Below are 22,664 nucleotides of genomic sequence, written 5' to 3'. Positions count from 1 at the left end.
CATGACAACTTCTTCCAGCCAGGACTCGTCTGCAGAGAATACAACAAAGACACATTTCACTTCTCACATTCCAGCCCCATCACCATCTATTCCCAACCTGCACAAACTCCTCATCCTGCTGATACCCCAATACTGAGCAGCTGCTGTCGTATGTGTCCCTATTACTGCCCCTGATACCCCAATACTGAGTTGCTGCTGCCGTATGTGTCCCTATTACTGCACCTGATACCCCAATACTGAGCCGCTGCTGCCGTATGTGTCCCTATTACCACACCTGCTGTGTAAATTCTAAAGCACCCCCTCTATAATATAGTAATGCCAGGTGCAAGTGCCCTAGAAAACACTGCCGATATTTTGCCCCCTAGAAAGTAATAATGCCCTGTGTGCCCCTTTGATAGTCACGGTAACCCAAGTTCCCCTGTAACAATAAGTGCCCACTTTACATTTAATAATGTCCCGAGTCTCCCCCTGTACAGCTCCCCTATACACAGCATGATGCTCCCTCACTGTATAGTACCACCCACACAGTATACTGACCCCTTAGCAGACTCCAAACTGTTTGATGGCTCCAACACTGTATGATGGCCCCTTCACTGTAATCCCCACACTGCATGATGGCCCCATAGATAACCTCCATATAGTATAATGTGCCAGATAGTCCTCAATATAGTACAAGACAGTACTCCTATAGGCAGACCCTGTAGTATAAGGCAGTACCCCTACAGACAGACCCTGTGGTATAAGGCAGCACCCCCCATAGGCAGATCCTGTAGTGTATAAGGTAGCGCCCCCCATAGGCAGATCCTGTAGAATTAGGCAGCACCTCCCATAGGCAGATCCTGTAGTATAAGGCAGCACCCCCCATAGGCAGATCCTATAGTGTATTAGGCAGCAGCCCCCAATAGGCAGATCCTGTAGTGTATTAGGCAGCAGCCCCCCCATAGTCAGATCCTGTAGTGTATTAGGTAGCAGCCCCCCATAGGCAGATCCTGTAGTGTATTAGGCAGCAGTCCCCCCTATAGTCAGATCTTATAGTGTATTAGGCAGCAGCCCCCTTAGTCAGATCCTGTAGTGTTTTAGGCAGCAGCCCCCCATAGTCAGATCCTGTAGTTATAAGACAGCCCCCATAAAAAAACAAACACAATACTCACCTCTCTTCCTCCTTGTTCCAGCGGTGCTTCCTGCTCCCGCTCTTGTCCTGACAGCGGGCGCAGGGCGGTGACGTCACCGCGCCCACTGTCAGTGTCGGTGTCTGCGAGTGACGTCAGACGCTGACAGCGGGATGATGGGGGAAGGAACGCAGCGCTCCTTCCCTCATCAATGTGGTGAGCTGTATCGGCTAGTTGCCGATACAGCTCACTATGCGATGACGGTGGGGGGCCCACTGCTGGCACCGGGCCCCCCCATCCTGCTCAGGGGCCCCATAGCGGCAGGCAGGGAGATTGATTCTCCCTGCTCTGCTGCAGAATGTAACTGTATCGGCGGGTGCTGCCGATGAAGTTACAGTAGCGTAGCTCCGGGTGGGCCCCATCAGAGCGCTGGGCCCGGGGCAATGGCCCCCTCTGCCCCCCCGGTAGCTACGCTACAGGCAGTAGTGCAGAGAGATCGAAGGCCCTCAAATCAGCGTGATGCAGTTGGAGGCTAAGAGGTGTGCAGTGACCCAGTCGAGAGTGTGTCCTTCCCTTTAAGTAATCCCGCATTGTGAGTAGCTTCTGTCTCGCTAACTGCTCCTCTACATTATTCCCTGCATTTGTGAGCTGTAATTCTCCATTTCTAGTCACCTCCATTTTAAATGCAATGCATTTCTCATTTGCTGTGTTGTGACGTCATTTAATGGTGAAAGTGTACAATGACTCATAATTATTGTTTTGTAAGGATCTGAAATGTGAATCCGGTGTTCTATTGGCCAGCTCCAAGTCACATGGTCATTAGGAGGAGCTGTTTTCCAGGCAAGTCTAGAATGTTCTTTAGTATGAGGGATGCCCTCAGGGAGAGCAGAACACACGTGGAGCTGTTTTCACTACAAGATCTCCTGCAGGCCTAAGAACCTGGGTTCCCACTAAAACCTCTACAGATCATTCTGCAGACACCGTGTGGCGGTGGATATCAGGGAATGTTCGGCCTGGTCATTACAGGTGTAGCAGACGGCACCAGGATTTAAGATTGAGCTTCCAAAGACCCCATTACTTAATGCTTAAGTCAATATGTTTATGGTTTTTAATAAAGACTGCTGTGGCCATTCTATCCAAAACCCAGTGTCCGTCATTATTGGTAGATGTGGAAGGAATAGAAGGTAAAAGGAAAAGGAAAGGGGGTAAGCAGGTGAGTTTGGATTGGCTGAGGTATCACAGTTCTTCAGTCATATCTAGTTTTTCTTTTCCAAAAAGTTTCTTCGATTTTATTGAAATGAAACATTTTGTACAGTTTTAGTAAGACAAAAGCTGCATATGATAACAGAAACAATCAATAATATGCTATGATTTCATTATTTCGATTCCCACATCACCAAGGGACTACATTTCCCTCCCAGTCCACGTGAATTCCAGAATGTTTCTCAGAAAGGCTGCACAGAACCTTGATGATTCCTTCGACACTCTTGTCTACGGTGAGAGGAGCCTAAAAAAATGAAGTCAGGTGCAAAAAATCAATGGTTGCAAATAGGAGTATAAACGACAGTATATATATATATACACACAAGAAAAACATTCCACAGATTTTAGGGTAGGGTCAAAAATATATGATATTTGTATTGAAAATAATCTGCATTCTTATTATTTAGAGGTTCAACCCTTGGTTGATTCTACACTTCCAGTAAGCATATAGATAACTGTAAGGCTAGGGTCACACAACCCTTTTCTCCACATCTAAGAAAAATGGTCAGATTACTCTGATAAGAGGTTGATAAGAGTGGCATCAGTTTTCTCGATTGTGGCTAGAAAAAAGAATCTCTACCTCCTTCATTCTTTCGATCTTCAATTTTTTTTTCACGGACTCAGACTTGTATTGTCGATTGTTTTATGACATTCAGAACAATCAGACATGTCTCCGTGGACCTCTCAGACTAAGGTCAAAAAGTGGGCATGTGCACAGCCCTATAGACTACCATAGGTACGAGTGCTATCCATGAAAACCACGGATAGGATTTGTCTGATAAAATCGTTCATGGGCTCTAAGGCTCAATTTACTCCTTTATTTCCTTCTGATGAAAGCGCAATTGGAAAATGGCCATATCTCCAGAAATTTGTTTACAATTCAGTCCAAGTTCAATACCAAAAATGTATTTATTATGCTCTGAGATCCCTACAAACCTCAAATACAGATGGCCAGGAAGGGCGGAAAATAAAATAAAAAGATTATACTTTAATAGTCCTAGGTCCACTCTTAAATCGCCAGTGCTCCATGCCCAGTCCTCTGTCACAGGGGGCACAATGCAAAACAATGACCACGTAAAGCCAAGTCAGTGTTGGAAGCTCTAGACCAGAGAAATGATCACATGGAGAAAGAAGAGGAATGGGCAAGGAACTGCAGTGACAAGATAGGTGAGAGGCCGGACAAAGGTAGGTGAATATATATAATATTTTTAACCCCTTTCCAGCCCTTAAAATAATCCATGAAAACATTAGCTGAGGGACACCACTTTGCTGGATTTGAGCGAAACCAATCCTGACAAATTCTGATTCCGAAACTTTGAGGAAATTCGTAATGAATTAAATTTGTTTTTGTTATGTATCAATTCGCTCATCTCTAGACGGCACTATTCTCTGATGTATACCCCAGATGGAAGACTGTAACATTATGCCACTGAATGGACATACCAGTCAAGCATATGCCATAAAGGTCTATAGATGATTTCAACCTATGTATCTTGAATTTTCTTGATGCATGCTGAAAGCATGAATCCGATCGTAGACACAGACCTTGTCAACTTATAAAAATCAGGAAATGCTTTCAAAGTAAAGTAATGTTTAGAGATGATCAAATAAATTCTAGTTGAATTGAATATTACAACAAATTTTTCTTTGCCAAAAGGCAAGTTTTTCGTAATTCTCTTCTGCATGAATTCAGCAAGATGGCTGTTGACATTTTTTGGAACTGTAAAGGGGCATCAAAAGGTGAAAATATTTTAAAATATCCTTAAACTTACCTCACCGCTCACCTCTCTGGCCCCTCCATTCCTCACCATCACCCGTCTGAACCTCGCCTCAACTTCTGATCACCGCTCTTTGCACTGAAATCCCCGGGCCTCTCACACTGAGCTGGGACTTCTGGCTCTGATGATTCCTAAGAGGATTCTGTGTTTGTGTGCATAAGACTATGTTCAGTATTTGGTCAATATTTTACATCACTATTTGCTGGCCAAAATGGGCGAAAAAATCAGAAATGGTGATGTGTTTCTATTACACTTTTCCTTTGATTGTTCCACTCCCGATTTTGGCTGACAAACACTGATGTAAAATACTGACCAAATACTTATAGTGTGAACGTGGACTACGATCACAGTTCACATCATGAAGTCAATAATTCATGAACTTCTGCATGCTTCCGTGGGCCTCATCAGATATGGAAGTCCAGGTCTAAGGTGAGAGGCTTGGAGATTATCACGACTCACATTCTGAAATCATAAAGTCATGAACTTATGCATGCTTCCGCGGGCCTCATCAGATACGGAAGTCCAGGTCTAAGGTGAGAGGATTGGAGATTGCAGATCGAGCAGCGATGTTCAGAAGATGTGGCGAGGTCCAGAAGGGTGGCGGTGAGGAATAGAAGGGACGGAGAGGTGAGCAGTGAGATGAGCATACATTTTTTTTTTTTTTTACATATTAAAGTTTATTGTGTTCTGACGTCTGGAGAGACCCCAGAGCATAATATGGGGACATTAATGTTGTGGACAATAACTTTTCATGAAGAACCAAAATTCTCGGGAAAATCCCTGCACCGGTGAATTCTAATTTTGCTTGATCCGTTCATTCTTAGTAATTTTCCATATTAAATGTACTGATCCTACTTACATTAGGGCCTCCAAGGTCTGTTTGAACCCATCCTGGATGGAGAGCAGTGCACAAGATACCACTGTCCTTGTAACCCACAGACTGGCATCGTGTCAGCATATTAAGAGCAGCCTGCAAAGAAAATTACGGTATAAAACTATCAAAACATTTAAGTTTGTTTTATACTTGTCTGTTACCTTGAGGTTCAGCTTTATATATGGCAAATATTCCATAAAAGAAAAATTGCTCAGTTGAAAAAAACACTGCGGAAACAAATTACAATTTCCACTGTACTAATCATGAGACTGAAATTTTACAAGAGTGGTTCAATTGAAAAGATCCGAGGCTGAAAAAATATATATTTTCATTTCAACGGAATAGTACAATTTATAAGAAATGTAATGTTACAGAAATTAAAGAAAAGGGCAGGAAAAATCCATGTAGGGGAAATAGAAAAATGTTCTATGGATTTATTGGAAAGGATGATAGAAATAAAACACATAACCTATGGGGAAAAAAGTTATTAAAAGAATAAACACTCTATGGCTGGTACTGTTACTAAGCAGAATTATCTGTCTAGTACTCTTAATATGGGCAATTTGGCTGATAGAGTTCTTTTAACATTGCCAGCAATAAAAACTGTCATCAAAATATGAACTTGTGTTTAAAAGAAATGATTTTTTTTTTCAGATTAATATCTGTTTGAAAAAAAAATCTTGCAAATTTTATACTGGCCACAAGGCTTTACACTAGACTTACATTTCCTGTACAGATGACTTTTCTGCAGTCTCATTATCTTCACAGACAGGATCACAATGACTGGTAAGTTTGGTAACATCTCTATATACAATAGATAACACAGAATCCACAACTCACAATAGATGTCACAGCTCACCTCCTCCTCCTGTACAATGGCTACCACCTGTATATACAGTAGATAACACAGGATCCACCATTCACAATAGGTGATGTCACAGCTCACCTCCTCCTCCTGTACAATGACTGATAACACCTCTATATACAGTAGATAACACAGGATCCACCATTCACAATAGGTGATGTCACAGCTCACCTCCTCCTCCTCCTGTACAATGACTGATAACACCTCTATATACAGTAGGTAACACAGGATCCACCATTCACAATAGATGATGTCACAGCTCACCTCCTCCTCCTGTACAATGACTGATAACACCTCTATATACAGTAGGTAACACAGGATCCACCATTCACAATAGGTGATGTCACAGCTCACCTCCTCCTCCTGTACAATGACTGATAACACCTCTATATACAGTAGGTAACACAGGATCCACCATTCACAATAGATGATGTCACAGCTCACCTCCTCCTCCTGTACAATGACTGATAACACCACTATATACAATAGGTAACACAGGATCCACCATTCACAATAGGTGATGTCACAGCTCACCTCCTCCTCCTGTACAATGACTGATAACACCTCTATATACAGTAGATAACACAGGATTCACAATAGGTGATGTCACAGCTCACCTCCTTCTGCTGTACAATGACTGATAACACCTCTATATACAGTAGATAAAACAGGATCCACCATTCACAATAAATAATATCACAGCTCACCTCCTCCTCTTCCCTTCACTGACTTTTGCACTCATGAAAGCATACCCATTAAATGCTTCTATGCAACTCAATAGGGCAAGTACCAGTCTCTAGCTACTAATGTCTATGTGGCTGCTGTACAGAACAGGGAGTATGAATCTAGTATTAAGTGTAATGACCAGTGTGAGAACAGCAACACTGTATTTTTTTGATGACCTGTATTAAATAATATAAACATTGTTTTAATTAATTAAATAGAATACATTTAACATAAAAACTTGATTTTAACAATAGGTCTTTTATTGGGGAAACTCTGGTTGATGCTATTAATAAGGAACATGTCTCACTGACACTGATTGGCACTCTGCTTAAAATAATTCTGAATAGTTGATTGTTACAACCTTGTGTTTAGTAAACATAATATAAATGTAACCATAACATAAAAACCAGTGAGAGATGCTTTACAGCAAGTAACGTACCTTGCTACATCGATAGGAAAGCATCGGGAAGGCAGCGAAGGACTCTGGTGCTCTTGCAATGGATCCCAACAGTGTGGAAACATTTATTATAGCAGACTTGCTGCAACTCAAAGGTAGTTGATGATTTTCTACTGCAGCCTTCTGCAAAAATGGCAACAACGCCTAGAACAAGAAAAAGATTTTCAAATTAAAACATATGCGTCTGTTTCATAAATTGAATTAATAACCTGGAGAAATAAATTGTATATGTATTATTTATTTATATAGTATACATATAAACACACACAGAATATGTAGAATATATATGCAGTGAGAGGTCTATCATTGATCTATGTTTGATCTGTTACGTGCATTTCATTATTGTCCATAATTAACTTGTTAACACTGATGTCATGGATCATATTTTTACAGAAGCGCAGATGAATATGATGAGTCAATTTTCAGGTCTTAAGAAGGTCCCTTTGACTTTTAAAAAAGTTTTTACACTAGAAAAAGTAGTTCAGCTTATGCATCATTGCGTCCAACGGGAATGCACATGGTAAAGTAATGGCCTCAAAGAATTAGAGAGAAGTTACCTATAAAACTTGCTCATACAATATCATTTTTTGCATAAAATACAGGATCAGCAAAATGAATGAGATTTCTAAAATATCATTCACACAATGCGTTTTATGACCTGCGGAGAGTTTTTTTTTTCTTTAAATAACCCACTATGTCAATTTTTTCTTTACTGCAGTTTTCAGATCAAAAGGAGTTAGCTTAGCAGCAAGAAAAAAAAAAAGAAATATATATATATATATATATATATATATATATATATATATATATGTATATATATATATATATATATATATATATATATATATATATATATATATATATATATATATATGAAAAAAAGAAAGACAGCACAAAAAAATAGAAAAAAGGGGGTTTAATAACTGGCATTAAACACCCCCCCCCCCCCCCCATTTTTCTATTTTTTTGTGCTGTCTTTCTTTTTTTCATCTATTACCAAAGACCATTCCAACAGTGGTTGGGAAGACGCTGCACTACAATTTGGTAATATAAGATGCTGTTCCGATTTTTAACTATATATATATACACTCACCGGCCACTTTATTAGGTACACCATGCTAGTAACGGGTTGGACCCCCTTTTGCCTTCAGAACTGCCTCAATTCTTCGTGGCATAGATTCAACAAGGTGCTGGAAGCATTCCTCAGAGATTTTGGTCCATATTGACATGATGGCATCACACAGTTGCCGCAGATTTGTCGGCTGCACATCCCAAAGATGCTCCATACAAGGCAGGATGGATCCATGCTTTCATGTTGTTTACGCCAAATTCTGACCCTACCATCCGAATGTCGCAGCAGAAATCGAGACTCATCAGACCAAGCAACGTTTTTCCAATCTTCTACTGTCCAATTTCGATGAGCTTGTACAAATTGTAGCCTCAGTTTCCTGTTCTTAGCTGAAAGGAGTGGTACCCGGTGTGGTCTTCTGCTGCTGTAGCCCATCTGCCTCAAAGTTCGACGCACTGTGCGTTCAGAGATGCTCTTAGGCCTACCTTGGTTGTAACGGGTGGCGATTTGAGTCACTGTTGCCTTTCTATCAGCTCGAACCAGTCTGCCCATTCTCCTCTGACCTCTGGCATCAACAAGGCATTTCCGCCCACAGAACTGCCGCTCACTGGATTTTTTTTCTTTTTCGGACCATTCTCTGTAAACCCTAGAGATGGTTGTGCGTGAAAATCCCAGTAGATCAGCAGTTTCTGAAATACTCAGACCAGCCCTTCTGGCACCAACAACCATGCCACGTTCAAAGGCACTCAAATCACCTTTCTTCCCCATACTGATGCTCGGTTTGAACTGCAGGAGATTGTCTCGACCATGTCTACATGCCTAAATGCACTGAGTTGCCGCCATGTGATTGGCTGATTAGAAATTAAGTGTTAACAAGAAGTTGGACAGGTGTACCTAATAAAGTGGCCGGTGAGTGTATATATATATATATATATATATATATATATATATATATATATATATATATATATATACACACGTAGAATTTCCACTGCGGTTTCCTGGCAATAGTTTGAAATTTTCATGAAGGGAAAAAAAAACGCAGCAATAAGGTTATTGTTAACATATCTTTGGGAAAGGGCTACATGGTGACATTGACATTTTCAGTGTTGCATTGCAATATTGTATTTATTGATTTGTTATAATTTTGTATTGCAACCTGTGACATTAGCAGAAAGGGGGCGGATGTGTAGTATCACTACGTCCGGCCTCCCGGGAACAGCTGATCAAAGAAGATGCAGGGTGTCGCACCCCCATGAATCAGATATTGAGGACCTACTCTAAGGATAGTTCATCAATGTAAAAGTCCCGGACAACCCCTCAACCCCTTTGAATCTCCTCCTGAAAAAAGTAGGGTCGATATATTTCAACCTGTTTTAGTAAGCTAAATTGAAAGGGTTATTTTAATCATCTTAAATGGGTAAAAGTGGTAAAATGTTTGTTAAAAATAAAATCTTTGCTATTTACTTTATTAAAAATCCTCTGTCTTCTCAAGAATGGAGAGATTTTTAATTCTAAAGGTTACCGCTGACAGCCTAAGTTATGGATGGTTATCTAGGCAAGGAGTGTTGAGTTTACAAGAAGAGATGAATGGACACGAACTTTAAAGTTCGAGATTCTGCGGAACTCCGAACACGAACTTCTCCAGGAAGTCCGTTTTAATGTTGGCGTTCCGAGGGAAGTTTGGAAGGAGAGAAAGAATATTTTCCACCTCTGAAGTTCAGGTCCCCATATATTTCAATAGGGTTCATGTTCCAGTTCGGGGAAAGTTCTGATACCCGAACTGAACTTTGGACACCAGACGTTCGGGTAACAGAACCTGAACTTCCACGTGTCTGCTCATTCATATTTGCAAGCTCTTTGCTATTGAGCTTGCAAGCGCTGATCTAAAGTTGTCTGGACTAACCATTTTTAGTGTCTCTGTGCTCCCCCGAAACTGCAGAAGTAAAGCCATCTCTGGTAGCAGCAAATGGCGCAAACTTGTCGCGGGTTCAAACTTTCAACCAATGAGGAGGGCACCACCCCAGAACGTAGGGAGCTTTAAGGAAGGGGAGCAGTGTGCTCCTGAAGAAAGAACATAGAACATAGTAATATACAATCAACTGCACGTAAGGTTTCAGTATTGTTTTTAAAACTATGAAAATAGAGTTTTCATTACACAAGGCTGGAAGAAAAAGTCCGATATTAAATCCAGCTTTTAAAAAAAAAAAATGTGAATCTGTCGTTATCCAAAAAACCTTTGGGGCAGAAAATCCTATCACTTTCAATTGTCATTGTAAGACGGTATATCAAAATAATGAGGAAAGAAACACTAAGAACATAAGAGACTTGAGGAGGAACATCATCACAATGTCAAGGTTCCCTATGGCACTAGTCAAATCTCAAATGCAAAACTCCCTTTTTATTTTCCTAGCCCTGCTTGATATACACAGAAGGTCTCCTTGCATTTTCATGCAGATGCTAAAAACTAATAATGAGCTGTCTATATACATTGTATCTCTCCTGTGTGGATGAAAAGCTTTAATATCTCACATGATGATTTTTATATTATTATTATTTCCTTTCTCACCTTTGCCAGCAAAAAGGGACCAATTACATTAGTGTTGTAAACATTTGCGAAGTCGGCTGAGTCAGCAGACTCGAGAGTGCTGTCCGGCATGATCCCCGCATTATTAATCAATAAATTGAGCCCAGCTCCATTCAGATGCTTCTCCACCTCCTTTACAGCCTCGTTAATGCTATTGGCATCAGTCGTTTCTACAAAAATATATAAATAATTAATTATAATACTGAGAAGAAGCAATTTACACTTCTATTTTTAATATCTTTTTTTAAAGGGAAGGATTTGCATAATTTTGAAAGGACTTTCCTTGTTTTTGAGCTTCTGCAAATAAAGTGTTGGCTATTTTGTACATTCAGAAAATGTTCTGATTTATTTTACTGTCATTTAATATTAACTTTCATTGTTTACTTCCAGAGGCTGAAATCTGGTCTTAACATTATCACACAGTTGTATATGTCTATAAAGCGCATAATATGTTGGCGCTGTATAAGCAGGCATTAATAAAATAAAAAACTCAAGACAGCAGGAGTGTACAAAAAAGCATAACCCCTTGGCAAAATCTCTGTCCTAAGCCAAAGAGGAGATGAAACGCCACTTTCTATGTTGAGCTTCAAAAATCTCCTGTTTCCATTGCTGTTATAAATGATAAAATGTTAAAGGGGTTGTCCAAGTTGGCACAAAAGACTGTAGTCACTCTGTGCCACTCTATGACTTGTGAATAGTCTCAGCGTGCGCTGTCGGGATTCTCCAGTGATAGAAGTGATGCATACAACCAGCCACATTCCGACTAGACATGCATGTCTAGTCTGAATGTGGCCTGGAGTATACATTTTTCATATTTGCGGTCACATGACCACCTGCTCTCGCTGCTGGCACTGGAGAATGCTCACAACGCGATGTGAAGATTCACAAGTCTGCAGTCACATAGACTACTATAGACTTTCGTGCCAAACCTGGACAACACCTTTAAACACAAGCAACAACCATTATGGGGTGTTAACTGCATATACATTTTTACAGCTGGTATATAAATCAGCGGCATCTAAAGAAAAATCCCTTTTAGAAAGCATGCCATTACAAGTACAGGGTCAAGCACCTATTTGATCAGCATCATATTATTATTCTTTTGTTATAATGCTACAGTATTTATTCCATGTGAAAAGGGTATACAAAATAAAAACAAGAACAATAATCATGAACAATACAAGTCACTGACTTGTACAAGAGGAGAGAGGACCCTGCCCACAATGGATCACAGTCTACAAGGGATGGGTGAGAATACAGTAGGTGAGGATAAAATAGTTGAGGGTAGAGCAGCGATATAGTGGAACAAGGGTTACAGCAGGTTGTGGGCTTGTTGTAAGAAGTAGGTCTTCAGGTTCCGTTTGAAGATTTCCACGATAGGTGAGAGTCTGATATGTTGGGGTAGAAAGTTCCAGAGTAAGAGAAATGATTTGGAGAAATCTTGTATGCAATTGTACGAAGATGAGATAAGAGGGGAGGAGAGAAGGAGATCTTGTGAGGATCCAAGGTTGCACTAAGGAGCCAGGGAAGGGATTGGCAAAGAGGAGAGGCTGGGGAATAGCGGGAGGATAGGTGGATTAGTCAGGCAGCAGAGTTTAGAATAGATTGGAGGGGTGTGAGAGTGTTAGAAGGGAGGCCATAGAGCACAAGGTTGCAGTAGTTGAGGTGGGAGATGATGAAGGCATGCGCTAGTGTTTTTGCAGATTCTTAGCAAAGAAATGTGCGGATCAGGAAAACATTTTCGGCAGGAAGTGGAACACACTTGGATTTCTGGTTTGAAAGTGAAAGAGTTAAGGGTTACACCGAAGCTGTGAGTTTGCGGGACTGGGGAGAGTGGGCAGCCATTGAATTTGATGCATTGGTCTATTGGGGGGATTGAGTGAGATGGTGGAAAGATAATGAATTCTGTTTTGTCCATGTTAAGTTTTAAAAATCGAGCAGAGAAGAAGGATGAAATAGAATAGCGGACAATTATTGTGGGATTCTGTTTAGTAAGGAGGTGATATCAGGTCCAGAGATGTAGAGCCGTGTATCATCAGCATAGAGATGACACTGAAAGCCATGGGGCTTTATGAGGTGTCCCAGGCCAAAGGTGTAGATGGAGAAGAGCAGGTGTCCTAGAACTTAACCTTGGGGAACACCTACAGATAGGGGGCGATATGAGGAGGTGGTGTGGGAGTGGGAGATGCTGAATGTCTGGTCTGTTAGAGATGAAGAGATCCAGGATAGGGCCAAGTCTGTGATGCCTAGAGATGAGAGAATCTGCAGTAAGAAGGAATGGTCCACTGTGTCAAAGGCAGAGAACAGAGAAGTGTTGTTTGGCTTTCGCGTTTTGTAGCTCATTGCTGAATTTACATAGGGCAGTTTCCGTAGAATGATGCATTCGGAAGCTAGATTGTAACTGGTCTAAGAGGGAGTAGGAGGAGAGGTGGGAGGACAGTTTAAGATGAACATGCTGTTCCAGTAGTTTTGAGGCATAGGGGAGAAGTGATATGGGGTGATAGCTAGACACAGAGGATGGGTCAAGCGAGGGTTTATTGAGGGTGGGTATGATTGAGGCATGTTTTAAGCATGAAGGGAAGACATCAGTTGTTAGTGATAGGTTGACGAGATGGGTTAAAGGTTGGTAATAAGACTGATGAGGTTAGGGATGAGGTACGATGGGTTTGAGTCAAGTGGACAGATGGTGAAATGTGATCTGGAGAGTAGAAAGGAATGTTTATCTTCTGTAATGGGGGACAAGCTGGAGGAAGCGCGCTGAGTAGTTATGAGGAAGGACTGTAGCAAAAGCTTTCTCTGATGTCAATCTTCTGCTTAAAGAATGAGGCAAAGTCTTCAGCTGAGTTGAAAGGAGAGGGCGGAGGTGCTGGGAGACAGGAGAGAATTGAAAGTGCTATTTAGAGTTGTGAGGCGGAGGATATGAGAGATGAGAAGTATGTTTGCTTTGCAGCAGTGAGTGTGGACTTGAAATTGACCAGAACATTTTTTATTTCTGGGGTGAAAAAAACAATGAACGCTCGCTCTAAATTACAGCAAGCAGAGATATTGAAAACAATTAAATTAATTGATACACAACATATAATGGAAAGTTATGAGATTTTTAATTCTACAATAAATACACTGTATACGCAGAAACCAAAATAGCACTTTAAGGCCACTTTCACACATTCAGCATTTGGTCAGAGTTTTACATCAGTATTTATAAGCCAAAACCAGGAGTGGAACAATTAGAGGAAAAGTATAATAGAAACATATGCACCACTTCTGTATTTATCACCCACTCCTGGTTTTGGTTTACAAATACTGATGTAAAATACTGACCAAATACTGAATGCGTGAACGTGGCCATAGCATGTAGATTCTCTCACAGAAAACGCACTGGTACTGGGTACTGTCTTGATCACATACCTAACTTTATCACAACCACTTTTGGATACTTCTCAGCAAGTTCAATCAGCTTCTGTGGAAATAAAGACATTTGGTTATAAGTTAGTGGGAAAAAAAATCCGATATCAATGATGCCAATGTAATCTTGTATCTTCCTAAATTATAGATTTCTATACAGGAAGCTAATAAATGAAAAAAGTCCAACATTTTCCCCACTCTTCCCTTTAGCAAATATTTAAATTACTTTTTCCACTTCCTCCACTATTTATGAACTTTTTACAGTACCCTATATCTTTTTGAGGTGCATGTTTACAGGCATTATAATAGTCTATAATATATCTGTGTAGTCATTGTATATTTACTGTGCAAGATACTTAGTAATCTGTCTATTTTTTAGGGATCTCACTGCTTTAAACTGTTGGTATAGATTCTAAGATCCCCAGCATCTCCTGCTGTAACATACTGCAGCCTCTCCTAGTTTTCTGCCACTGCCTCTCCTAGTTACCACCAACATGGTCACACCTAAAGAGCCAAAGATGCTTTTCCATGCATCTGGTTAAAGCAACTCTTGTTTTTGGAGTATCTATATATGATAGTAAGTGAAGAAACTATTAGATTTTAGAAATCTGTAAAGGGGTATAATGGATTAATGGAAGCATGTTAGACATGACAGAACAAGTAGAGTTGCCACTATGGCTATGTGTCTTGCCAACCTCACAAGAAGCCAGTGGGTGATGGAAACTCGTATGTGGTTTTATGGCTTATCTTATGTAAACAGCACCCGGTAGGGGGCCATAGACCTGAGTCACTAGAGTGACAAAGAATAAAAAGTGAATGTGAGACTTTTTTAACCCCTTAAGCCGCAAGGGTGGTTTTCACGTTAATGACAGGGCCAATTTTTACAATTCTGACCACTGTCCATTTATGAGGTTATAACTCTGGAACGCTTTAACGGATCTTGGTGATTCTGACAGTTTTCTCGTGACATATTGTACTTCATGATAGTGGTAAAATTTCTTCGATATAACTTGCGTTTATATGTGAAAAAAATGGAAATTTGGTGAAAATTTTGCAATTTTCCAACTTTGAATTTTTTTACCCTTAAATCACAGAGATATGTCACACAAAATAATTAATAAGTTTCATTTCCCACATGTCTACTTTACATCAGCACAATTTTGGAACCAAATTTTTTTTTGTTAGGGAGATATAAGGGTTAAAAGTTGACCAGCAATTTCTCATTTTTACAACACCAATATTTTTTAGGGACCACATCACATTTGAAGTCATTTTGAGGGGTCTATATGATAGAAAATAACCAAGTGTGACACCATTCTAAAAACTGCACCCCTCAAGGTGCTTAAAACCACATTCAAGAAGTTTATTAACCCTTCAGGTGTTTTACAGGAATTTTTGGAATGTTTAAAAAAAAAATAACATTTAACTTTTTTTCACAAAAAAATTTACTTCAGCTCCAATTTGTTTTATTTTACCAAGGGTAACAGGAGAAAATGGACCCCAAAGTTTGTTGTACAATTTGTTCTGAGTACGCTGATACCCCATATGTGGGGGTAAACCACTGTTTGGGTGCATGGCAGAGCACAGAAGGGAAGGAGCGCCGTTTGACTTTTCAATGCAAAATTGACTGGAATTGAGATGGGACGCCATGTTGTGTTTGGAGAGCCCCTGATGTGCCTAAACATAGAAACCCCCCACAAGTGACACCATTTTGGAAAGTAGACCCCCTAAGGAACTTATCAAGATGTGTGGTGAGCACTTTAACCCACCAAGTGCTTCACAGAAGTTTATAATGCAGAGCTATCAAAATAAAAAATCATATTTTTTCACATATATGATATTTTTGCCCCCAATTTTTTATTTTCCCAAGGGTAAGAGAAGAAATTGGACCACAAAAGTTGTTGTGCCATTTGTTCTGAGTACTCTGATACCCCATATGTGGGGGTAAACCACTGTTTGGGCGCATAGCAGAGCTCGGAAGGGAAGGAGCGCCATTTGACTTTTCAATGCAAAATTGACTGGAATTGAGATGGGACGCCATGTTGCATTTGGAGAGCTCCTGATATGCCTAAACATTGAAATCCCCCACAAGTGACACCATTTTGGAAAGTAGACCCCCTAAGGAACTTATCTAGATGTGTGGTGAGCACTTTGACTCACCAAGTGCTTCACAGAAGTTTATAATGCAGAGCCATCAAAATAAAAAATATTTTTTCACAAATATGATATTTTTGCCCCCAATTTTTTATCTTCCCAAGGGTAAGAGAAGAAATTTGACCCCAAAAGTTGTTGTGCCATTAGTCCTGAGTACGCTGATACCCCAAATGTGGGGGTAAACCACTGTTTGGGTGCATGGCAGAGCTCGGAAGGGAAGGAACGCCATTTGACTTTTCAATGCAAAATTGACTGGAATTGAGATGGGACACCATGTCACGTTTGGAGAGCCCCTGATGTGCCTAAACATTGAAACCCCCACAAGTGACACCATTTTGGAAAGTAGACCCCCTAAGGAACTTATCTAGATGTGTTTTGACAGCTTTAAACCCCCAAGTGTTTCACTACAGTTTATAACGCAGAGCCGTGAAAATAAAAAATTTTTCACAAAAATTATTTTTTAGCCCCCAGTTTTGTATTTTCCCAAGGGTAAAAGGGATAATTCAACCCCAAAAGTTGTTATCCAATTTGTCCTGAGTACGCTGATACCCCATATGTGGGGGTAACCACCGTTTGGGCGCATGGCAGAGCTCGGAAGGGAAGGAGGGCCATTTGGAATGCAGACTTAGATGGACTAGTCTGCAGGCGTCACGTTGCATTTGCAGAGCCCTGATGCAACTAAACAGTAGAAACCCCCCCAAGTGACACCATTTTGGAAACTAGACCCCCCAAGGAACTTATCTGCATGTGTTGTGAGAACTTTGAACCCCCAAGTGTTTCACTACAGTTTATAATGCAGAGTCGTGAAAATAAAAATTATTTTTTTTCCCACAAAAATGTTTTAGCCCCCCAAATTTTTATTTTCCCAAGGGTAACAAGACAAATTGGACTCCAATTGTTGTTGTCCAATTTGTCCTGAGTGTGCTGATACCCCATATGTTGGGGTAAACCCCTGTTTTGGCGCACGGGAGAGCTCGGAAGGGAAGGAGCACTGTTTTACTTTTTCAACACAGAATTGGCTGGAATTGAGATCGGATGTTATGTCGCATTTCAAGAGCCCTGATGTGCCTAAACAGTGGAAAACCCTAATTCTAACTGAAACCCTATCCCAAACACACCCCTAACCCTAATCCCAACCATAATCCTAATCCCAACTGTAAATGTAATCCAAACCCTAACTTTAGCCCCAACCCTAACTTTAGCCCCAACCCTAACTCTAACTTTAGCCCCAACCCTAACTCTAACTTTAGCCCCAACCGTAACTGTAGCCCTAACCTTAACTTTAGCCCCAGCCCTAACCCTAACTTTAGCCCCAGCCCTAACCCTAACTTTAGCCCCAACCCTAACTGTAGCTCTAGCCCTAACTGTAGCCCTAACCCTAGCCCCAACCCTAACCCCAACCCTAGCCCTAGCCCTAACCCTAACCCAAACCCTAACTCTAACCCTAACCCTAGCCCCAACCCCAACCCTAACCCTAGCCTTAACCCCAGCCCTAACCCTAGCCCTAACCCTAACCCTAGCCCTAAACCTAGCCCTAAACCTAGCCCTAACCCTAGCCTTAACCCTAGCCCTAACCCTAGCCCTAACCCTAGCCCTAACCCTAACCCTAGCCCTAGCCCTAACCCTAGCCCTAACCCTAGCCCTAATGGGAAAATGGAAATAAATAAATTTTTTAAATTTTTTTATGTTTCCCTAACTAAGGGGGTGATCAAGGGGAGTTTGATTTATTTTATAGTGGGTTTTTTAGCGGATTTTTATGATTGGCAGCTGTCACACACTAAAAGATGCTTTTTATTGCAAAAAATATTTTTTGTGTTACCACATTTTGAGACCTATAATTTTTCCATATTTTGGTCCACAGAGTCATGTGCGGTCTTGTTTTTTGCGGGACGAGTTGATGTTTTTATTGGTACCATTTTTGGGCATGTGGCTTTTTTATCGCATTTTATTCCGATTTTTGTGAGGCAGAATGACCAAAAACCAGCTATTCATGAATTTCTTTTTTTGGGGGGGGGGCGTTTATACCGTTCTACGTTTAGTAAAATGGATAAAGCAGTTTCATTCTTTGGGTCAGTACGATTACAGCGATACCTCATTTATATCATTTTTTAATGTTTTGGCGCTTTTATACGATAAAAACTATTTTATAGAAAAATAATTGTTTTTGCATCTCTTTATTCTGAGGACTATAACTTTCTTATTTTTTTGCTGATGATGCTGTATGGCAGCTTGTTTTTTGCGGGACAAGATGACGTTTTCAGCGGTACCATGGTTATTTATATCTGTCTTTTTGATTGAGTGTTATTCCACTTTTTGTTCGGCGGTATGATAATAAAGCGTTTTTTTGCCTCGTTTTTTTTTTACGGTGTTCACTGAAGGGGTTAACTAGTGGGACAGTTTTATAGGTCGGGGCATTACGGACGCGGCGATACTAAATATGTGTACTTTTATTGTTTTTTTTATTTAGATAAAGAAATGTATTTATGGGAACAATATTTTTTTTCTTTTTTCTTTATTTAGGGATTATTTTTTATTTATTTTTTTACACATTTAAAAAACTTTTTTTTCACTTTTTTACTTTGTCCCAGGGGGGACATCACTGTATAGTGACAGATCGCTGATCTGACACTTTGCAGAGTACTGTGTCAGATCAGCGATCTGACGTGCCCTGCTCCTGGCTTACCAGCGCCTGCTCTGAGCAGGCACTTGGTAAGCCACCTCCCTGCAGGACCCGGAAGTAGCCCCGCGGCCATTTTGGATCCGGGGCCTGCAGGGAGGAGATGCTCGGTACAAGGTGAGCACATCGCCTTGTACCGATCGTCTCAGGGAAGCACGCAGGGAGCCCCCTCCCTGCGTGATGCTTTCCTGTACTGCCGGAACACTGCGATCATGTTTGATCGCAGTGTGCCGGGGATTAATGTGCCAGATTAAGGGGTTAATACCTTATGGCATTTGCAATGTAGCATAACCTTAAGTTTTAGAGATTAGCAAATGTTCTTGAAATTCAAATTCGATAGTGGGGACAAACGCTCTGATTGAGAAGGAGTTGTCCAAATAGTAGGCAACCCCTTTAATCAATTTACTCATTTTTACCAATATTCTATCCCAGAATTCTGACTTAAAGAGAATCAGTCAGTAGAATTCACCCCGCTAAGCCTTCTACATGGCTAAGCATGTCATAGAAAGCTGAATAAAATGATACCGTGATATCTGCGATCTGGTGTCTTACTCCAAGGAAATCAATTTTGTTTACATGTAAATGAGCTTTTCCAGGCTATGGGCGGGACATAGATCTTCCCCAAGAATCTACCTCCAGAGCTTATTTTAAATAGAAGAGGGAGGTTACCAGTGTGACATGTAATAGTTACCACTGTTGCCAGTGTGATGTGTAATAGTTACCACTGTTACCAGTGTGATGTGTAATGGTTACCACTGTTACCAGTGTGATGTATGATGGCTGCTCTCTGCTCTCCTGATCTCACTGCAGAGCTGTGTGTGATTATATCTGACACATCTGTAGGTTCCTTAGTGCTTCAAATGTATATCACCTGAAATATAATAGAAGGACGTCAAGGCTAATATGCATAAATTCCCCTAAAATCAATTCTCAATTCTGTATAGCTTAAGGAATACCTTAAAAAACCACATTCAATACGAAGATGATCTAAACGGAAAAAAAAAAAACCTCTCTAATTTAGATTCCTTCAATCAGTGGTGCAACATAGATGCACCAATAATTATTTGATAATACAGATTAACCCCATATTTACATCACGACAGGACATAGATCTATATTTTTTCCTATATTGGTAAACTAGGGTTCCTATTTTCTAGATAGGTTAGGGTGTTCACCAGTGAGGAGCAGGGGCACCATTGTCGTTGCCTTAGGGAGCCAACCTCCACACCTTAGGTAGGTGTCATATCTAGTGATACTTTCCCTATAAGTTGGGTTTCAATTAAAAATATTATCCCTAGTATAGACAAGCGGACCATCATTTCAATTGATTCCTTCCCTAAATTGTGCATTTATCCACTGGTTGAAGGAATCTAAATTCAAAACTTTTTTTTTTTGTTTAGATCATCTTGGTATAGTGTGTGTTTTTTTTAAGGTATTTTTTCAAATATATAGAATAAAGAATTGATGTTAAGGGAATTTATGTAAATTTCCTCTTAATGCTGCAGCTTCCCTCTCACCAGCAGACAGGGTTGCAATACAGCAGAGCTGTGAGAGCTGCAGCAAATGTATCTGTAAGAAGACACAGTTCAGTTCTACTGTTCCATGTTAGTCGAAAGTCTCACACTAGTAATACCTCCTTTTATTAAAAACATGTTCTGGAAGCAGATCATCAGGGAGATCTATGTCCGGCCCCTAGATCTTAACAGCTCATTTACATATCAAGAAAACCGTGGATTTCTCTGGAATAAAACATCGGATCGCAGACATCAAGGTATCATTTTATTCAGCTTCCTATGACCTGCATGACCATATAGACGGCTTAGGAGGGTTGATCCTACTGACAGATTCCCTTTAATAATTTTGCTGTAGTACTTTTTTTTATTAATATTTCAAAATAGGCAGAAGTGGAAAAATAGGTTAATTGGTTTGAAGGAAAAGGACATAAACGTGTTTGTTCTCCCTTGTGATGATAAATTAACTTTGGCTAATCTGTTCCAGTTTTCCAATTAGAAACACAGGAAACACAGGACATACTGAATTTACAGGGAAAATGTAACATCATCCATGTAATACAGAAAGTCATGCATGGTCAGGGGACCCTCGCTAATCTAAGACTCCCCTCCAGTGAGTCATTTCTTTAAAGGAAATCTGCTTGCTGTAAGAACAACATTCATAAGGTTCTTTGAACAGGATTGTTTTCGAATGTAAGTGCAATTTACCTTATTCTGACGAGAGCTGGGGTCACGACAGGTTGCAATGATTTGTTTAGGTGGGTTTCGTTGCTCTATGAGTTGACGGACAAGTTCATATCCAATTCCTCGGTTGCATCCAGTAATGAGAATTCTTGCAGGGGCCATGTTTCCTTCTTCTTCCGAGTGAGAAGTCAATGACTGAAAGGATGTGATTTGACTACTTATAAGGACTTGGAGCAGTGACTCAGCAACTTTGTGCATTTACTTGTCCGGCTAGGAGTGGTTGCAGAACCAGCCTCACTAGTGTAAAATCAGTGTTCACAGTTGTTTTAGAAAAGTATTTAACCATTCAGGTTTTCTACATGTGGTTTAGGACTGCAGAACTTCTGGATTTCATGTAATGAAAGTTTCCAAGAAAGATAGAAAAAAAAATTAGAGTTCCAATTCCATAGTAGCAAAACGTCTTTTTTTTTTATCCTAAGGCTGGTTTCACACTTGCGTTTTTTGCCGCTGCGTTTTAGCGCTAAAAAACGCATGCGTTTTTTTTCTATACTTAACATTAAAAACACATGCGTTTTTTAGCATGCGTTTTGACGCGTTTTCGGCAATGCATGAGTTTTTTTATGCGTGCGTTTAGTTGCAGAAATGCAACCTGTAGTAATTTCTAGCGGCGTTTTTTTTGCCGCAAAAAAACGCATGCGTTTATTCGCGGCAAAAAAATGTATTGCTGTCTATGTAAACGCATGCGTTTTTAAGCACATGCGTTTCTATAGAAAAACACAAGAAAACACAAAAAAAACCTAACCCTAACCCTTGGGTTACTAGGGATCCTAACCCTAACCCTAACCCTAACCCTAAAGGTACCGTCACATTTAGCGACGCTGCAGCGATCTAGACAACGATGCCGATCGCTGCAGCGTCGCTGTGTGGTCGCTGGAGAGCTGTCACACAGACAGCTATCCAGCGACCAACGATCCCGAAGTCCCCGGGTAACCAGGGTAAACATCGGGTTACTAAGCGCAGGGCCGCACTTAGTAACCCGATGTTTACCCTGGTTACCAGTGTAAATGTAAAAAAAAGCAAACACTACATACTTACATTCCGGTGTCTGCCGCGTCCCCCGGCGTTCTGCTTCCCTGCACTGTAAGCGCCGGCCCTAAAGCAGAGCGGTGAAGTCACCGCTGTGCTTTGATTTACGGCCAGCCGGCGCTGACACAGTGCAGGGAAGCAGAACGCCGGGGGACGCGACAGACATCAGAAGGTGAGTATGTAGTGTTTGGGTTTTTTTTACATTCACACTGGTAACCAGGGTAAACATTGGGTTACTAAGCGCGGCCCTGCGCTTAGTAACCCGATGTTTACCCTGATTACCAGTGAAGACATCGCTGAATCCGCGTCACACACGCCGACTCAGCGATGTCTGCGGGAGATCCAGAGACGAAATAAGGTGCTGGCCTTCTAGCTCTGACCAATGATGTCACAGCAGGATCCTGATCGCTGCTGTGTGT

At 40.8% G+C, this 22,664-nt stretch overlaps 1 protein-coding gene across 1 annotated transcript; it reads right to left on the bottom strand.

Moving 5' to 3' along the window:
• Positions 1-2,369: 2,369 nt before the first annotated feature.
• LOC143806588 (C-signal-like) lies at positions 2,370-21,371 on the bottom strand. Its single transcript, XM_077287291.1, has 6 exons — positions 21,184-21,371; positions 14,137-14,188; positions 10,711-10,898; positions 7,055-7,216; positions 5,010-5,120; positions 2,370-2,616 (listed from the first exon to the last, which is right to left on the bottom strand). The coding sequence occupies exons 1-6, from the start codon at positions 21,319-21,321 to the stop codon at positions 2,503-2,505; spliced, it is 765 nt and encodes a 254-aa protein (XP_077143406.1). The 5' UTR covers positions 21,322-21,371; the 3' UTR covers positions 2,370-2,502.
• Between the last annotated feature and the right edge of the window lie 1,293 nt (positions 21,372-22,664).

The sequence above is a fragment of the Ranitomeya variabilis genome, chromosome 2 (assembly GCF_051348905.1).
Source record: "Ranitomeya variabilis isolate aRanVar5 chromosome 2, aRanVar5.hap1, whole genome shotgun sequence".
In the NCBI taxonomy this organism is placed as follows: domain Eukaryota; kingdom Metazoa; phylum Chordata; class Amphibia; order Anura; family Dendrobatidae; genus Ranitomeya; species Ranitomeya variabilis.
The sequence above is the reverse complement of the archived record's forward strand: the minus strand, read 5'-3'. Positions and strand labels throughout refer to the sequence as shown.

Coding starts and splice junctions, on each gene's coding strand:
- LOC143806588 (XM_077287291.1), bottom strand. CDS start 21,321: ATGGCCCCTGCAAGAATTCTCATTACTGGATGCAACCGAGGAATTGGA. Junction 10,899..14,136: donor AGTGGTTGTGATAAAGTTAG/GTATGTGATCAA, acceptor ATATTTTTGTAG/AAACGACTGATGCCAATAGC. Junction 7,217..10,710: donor GTCCCTTTTTGCTGGCAAAG/GTGAGAAAGGAA, acceptor TTCTTGTTCTAG/GCGTTGTTGCCATTTTTGCA.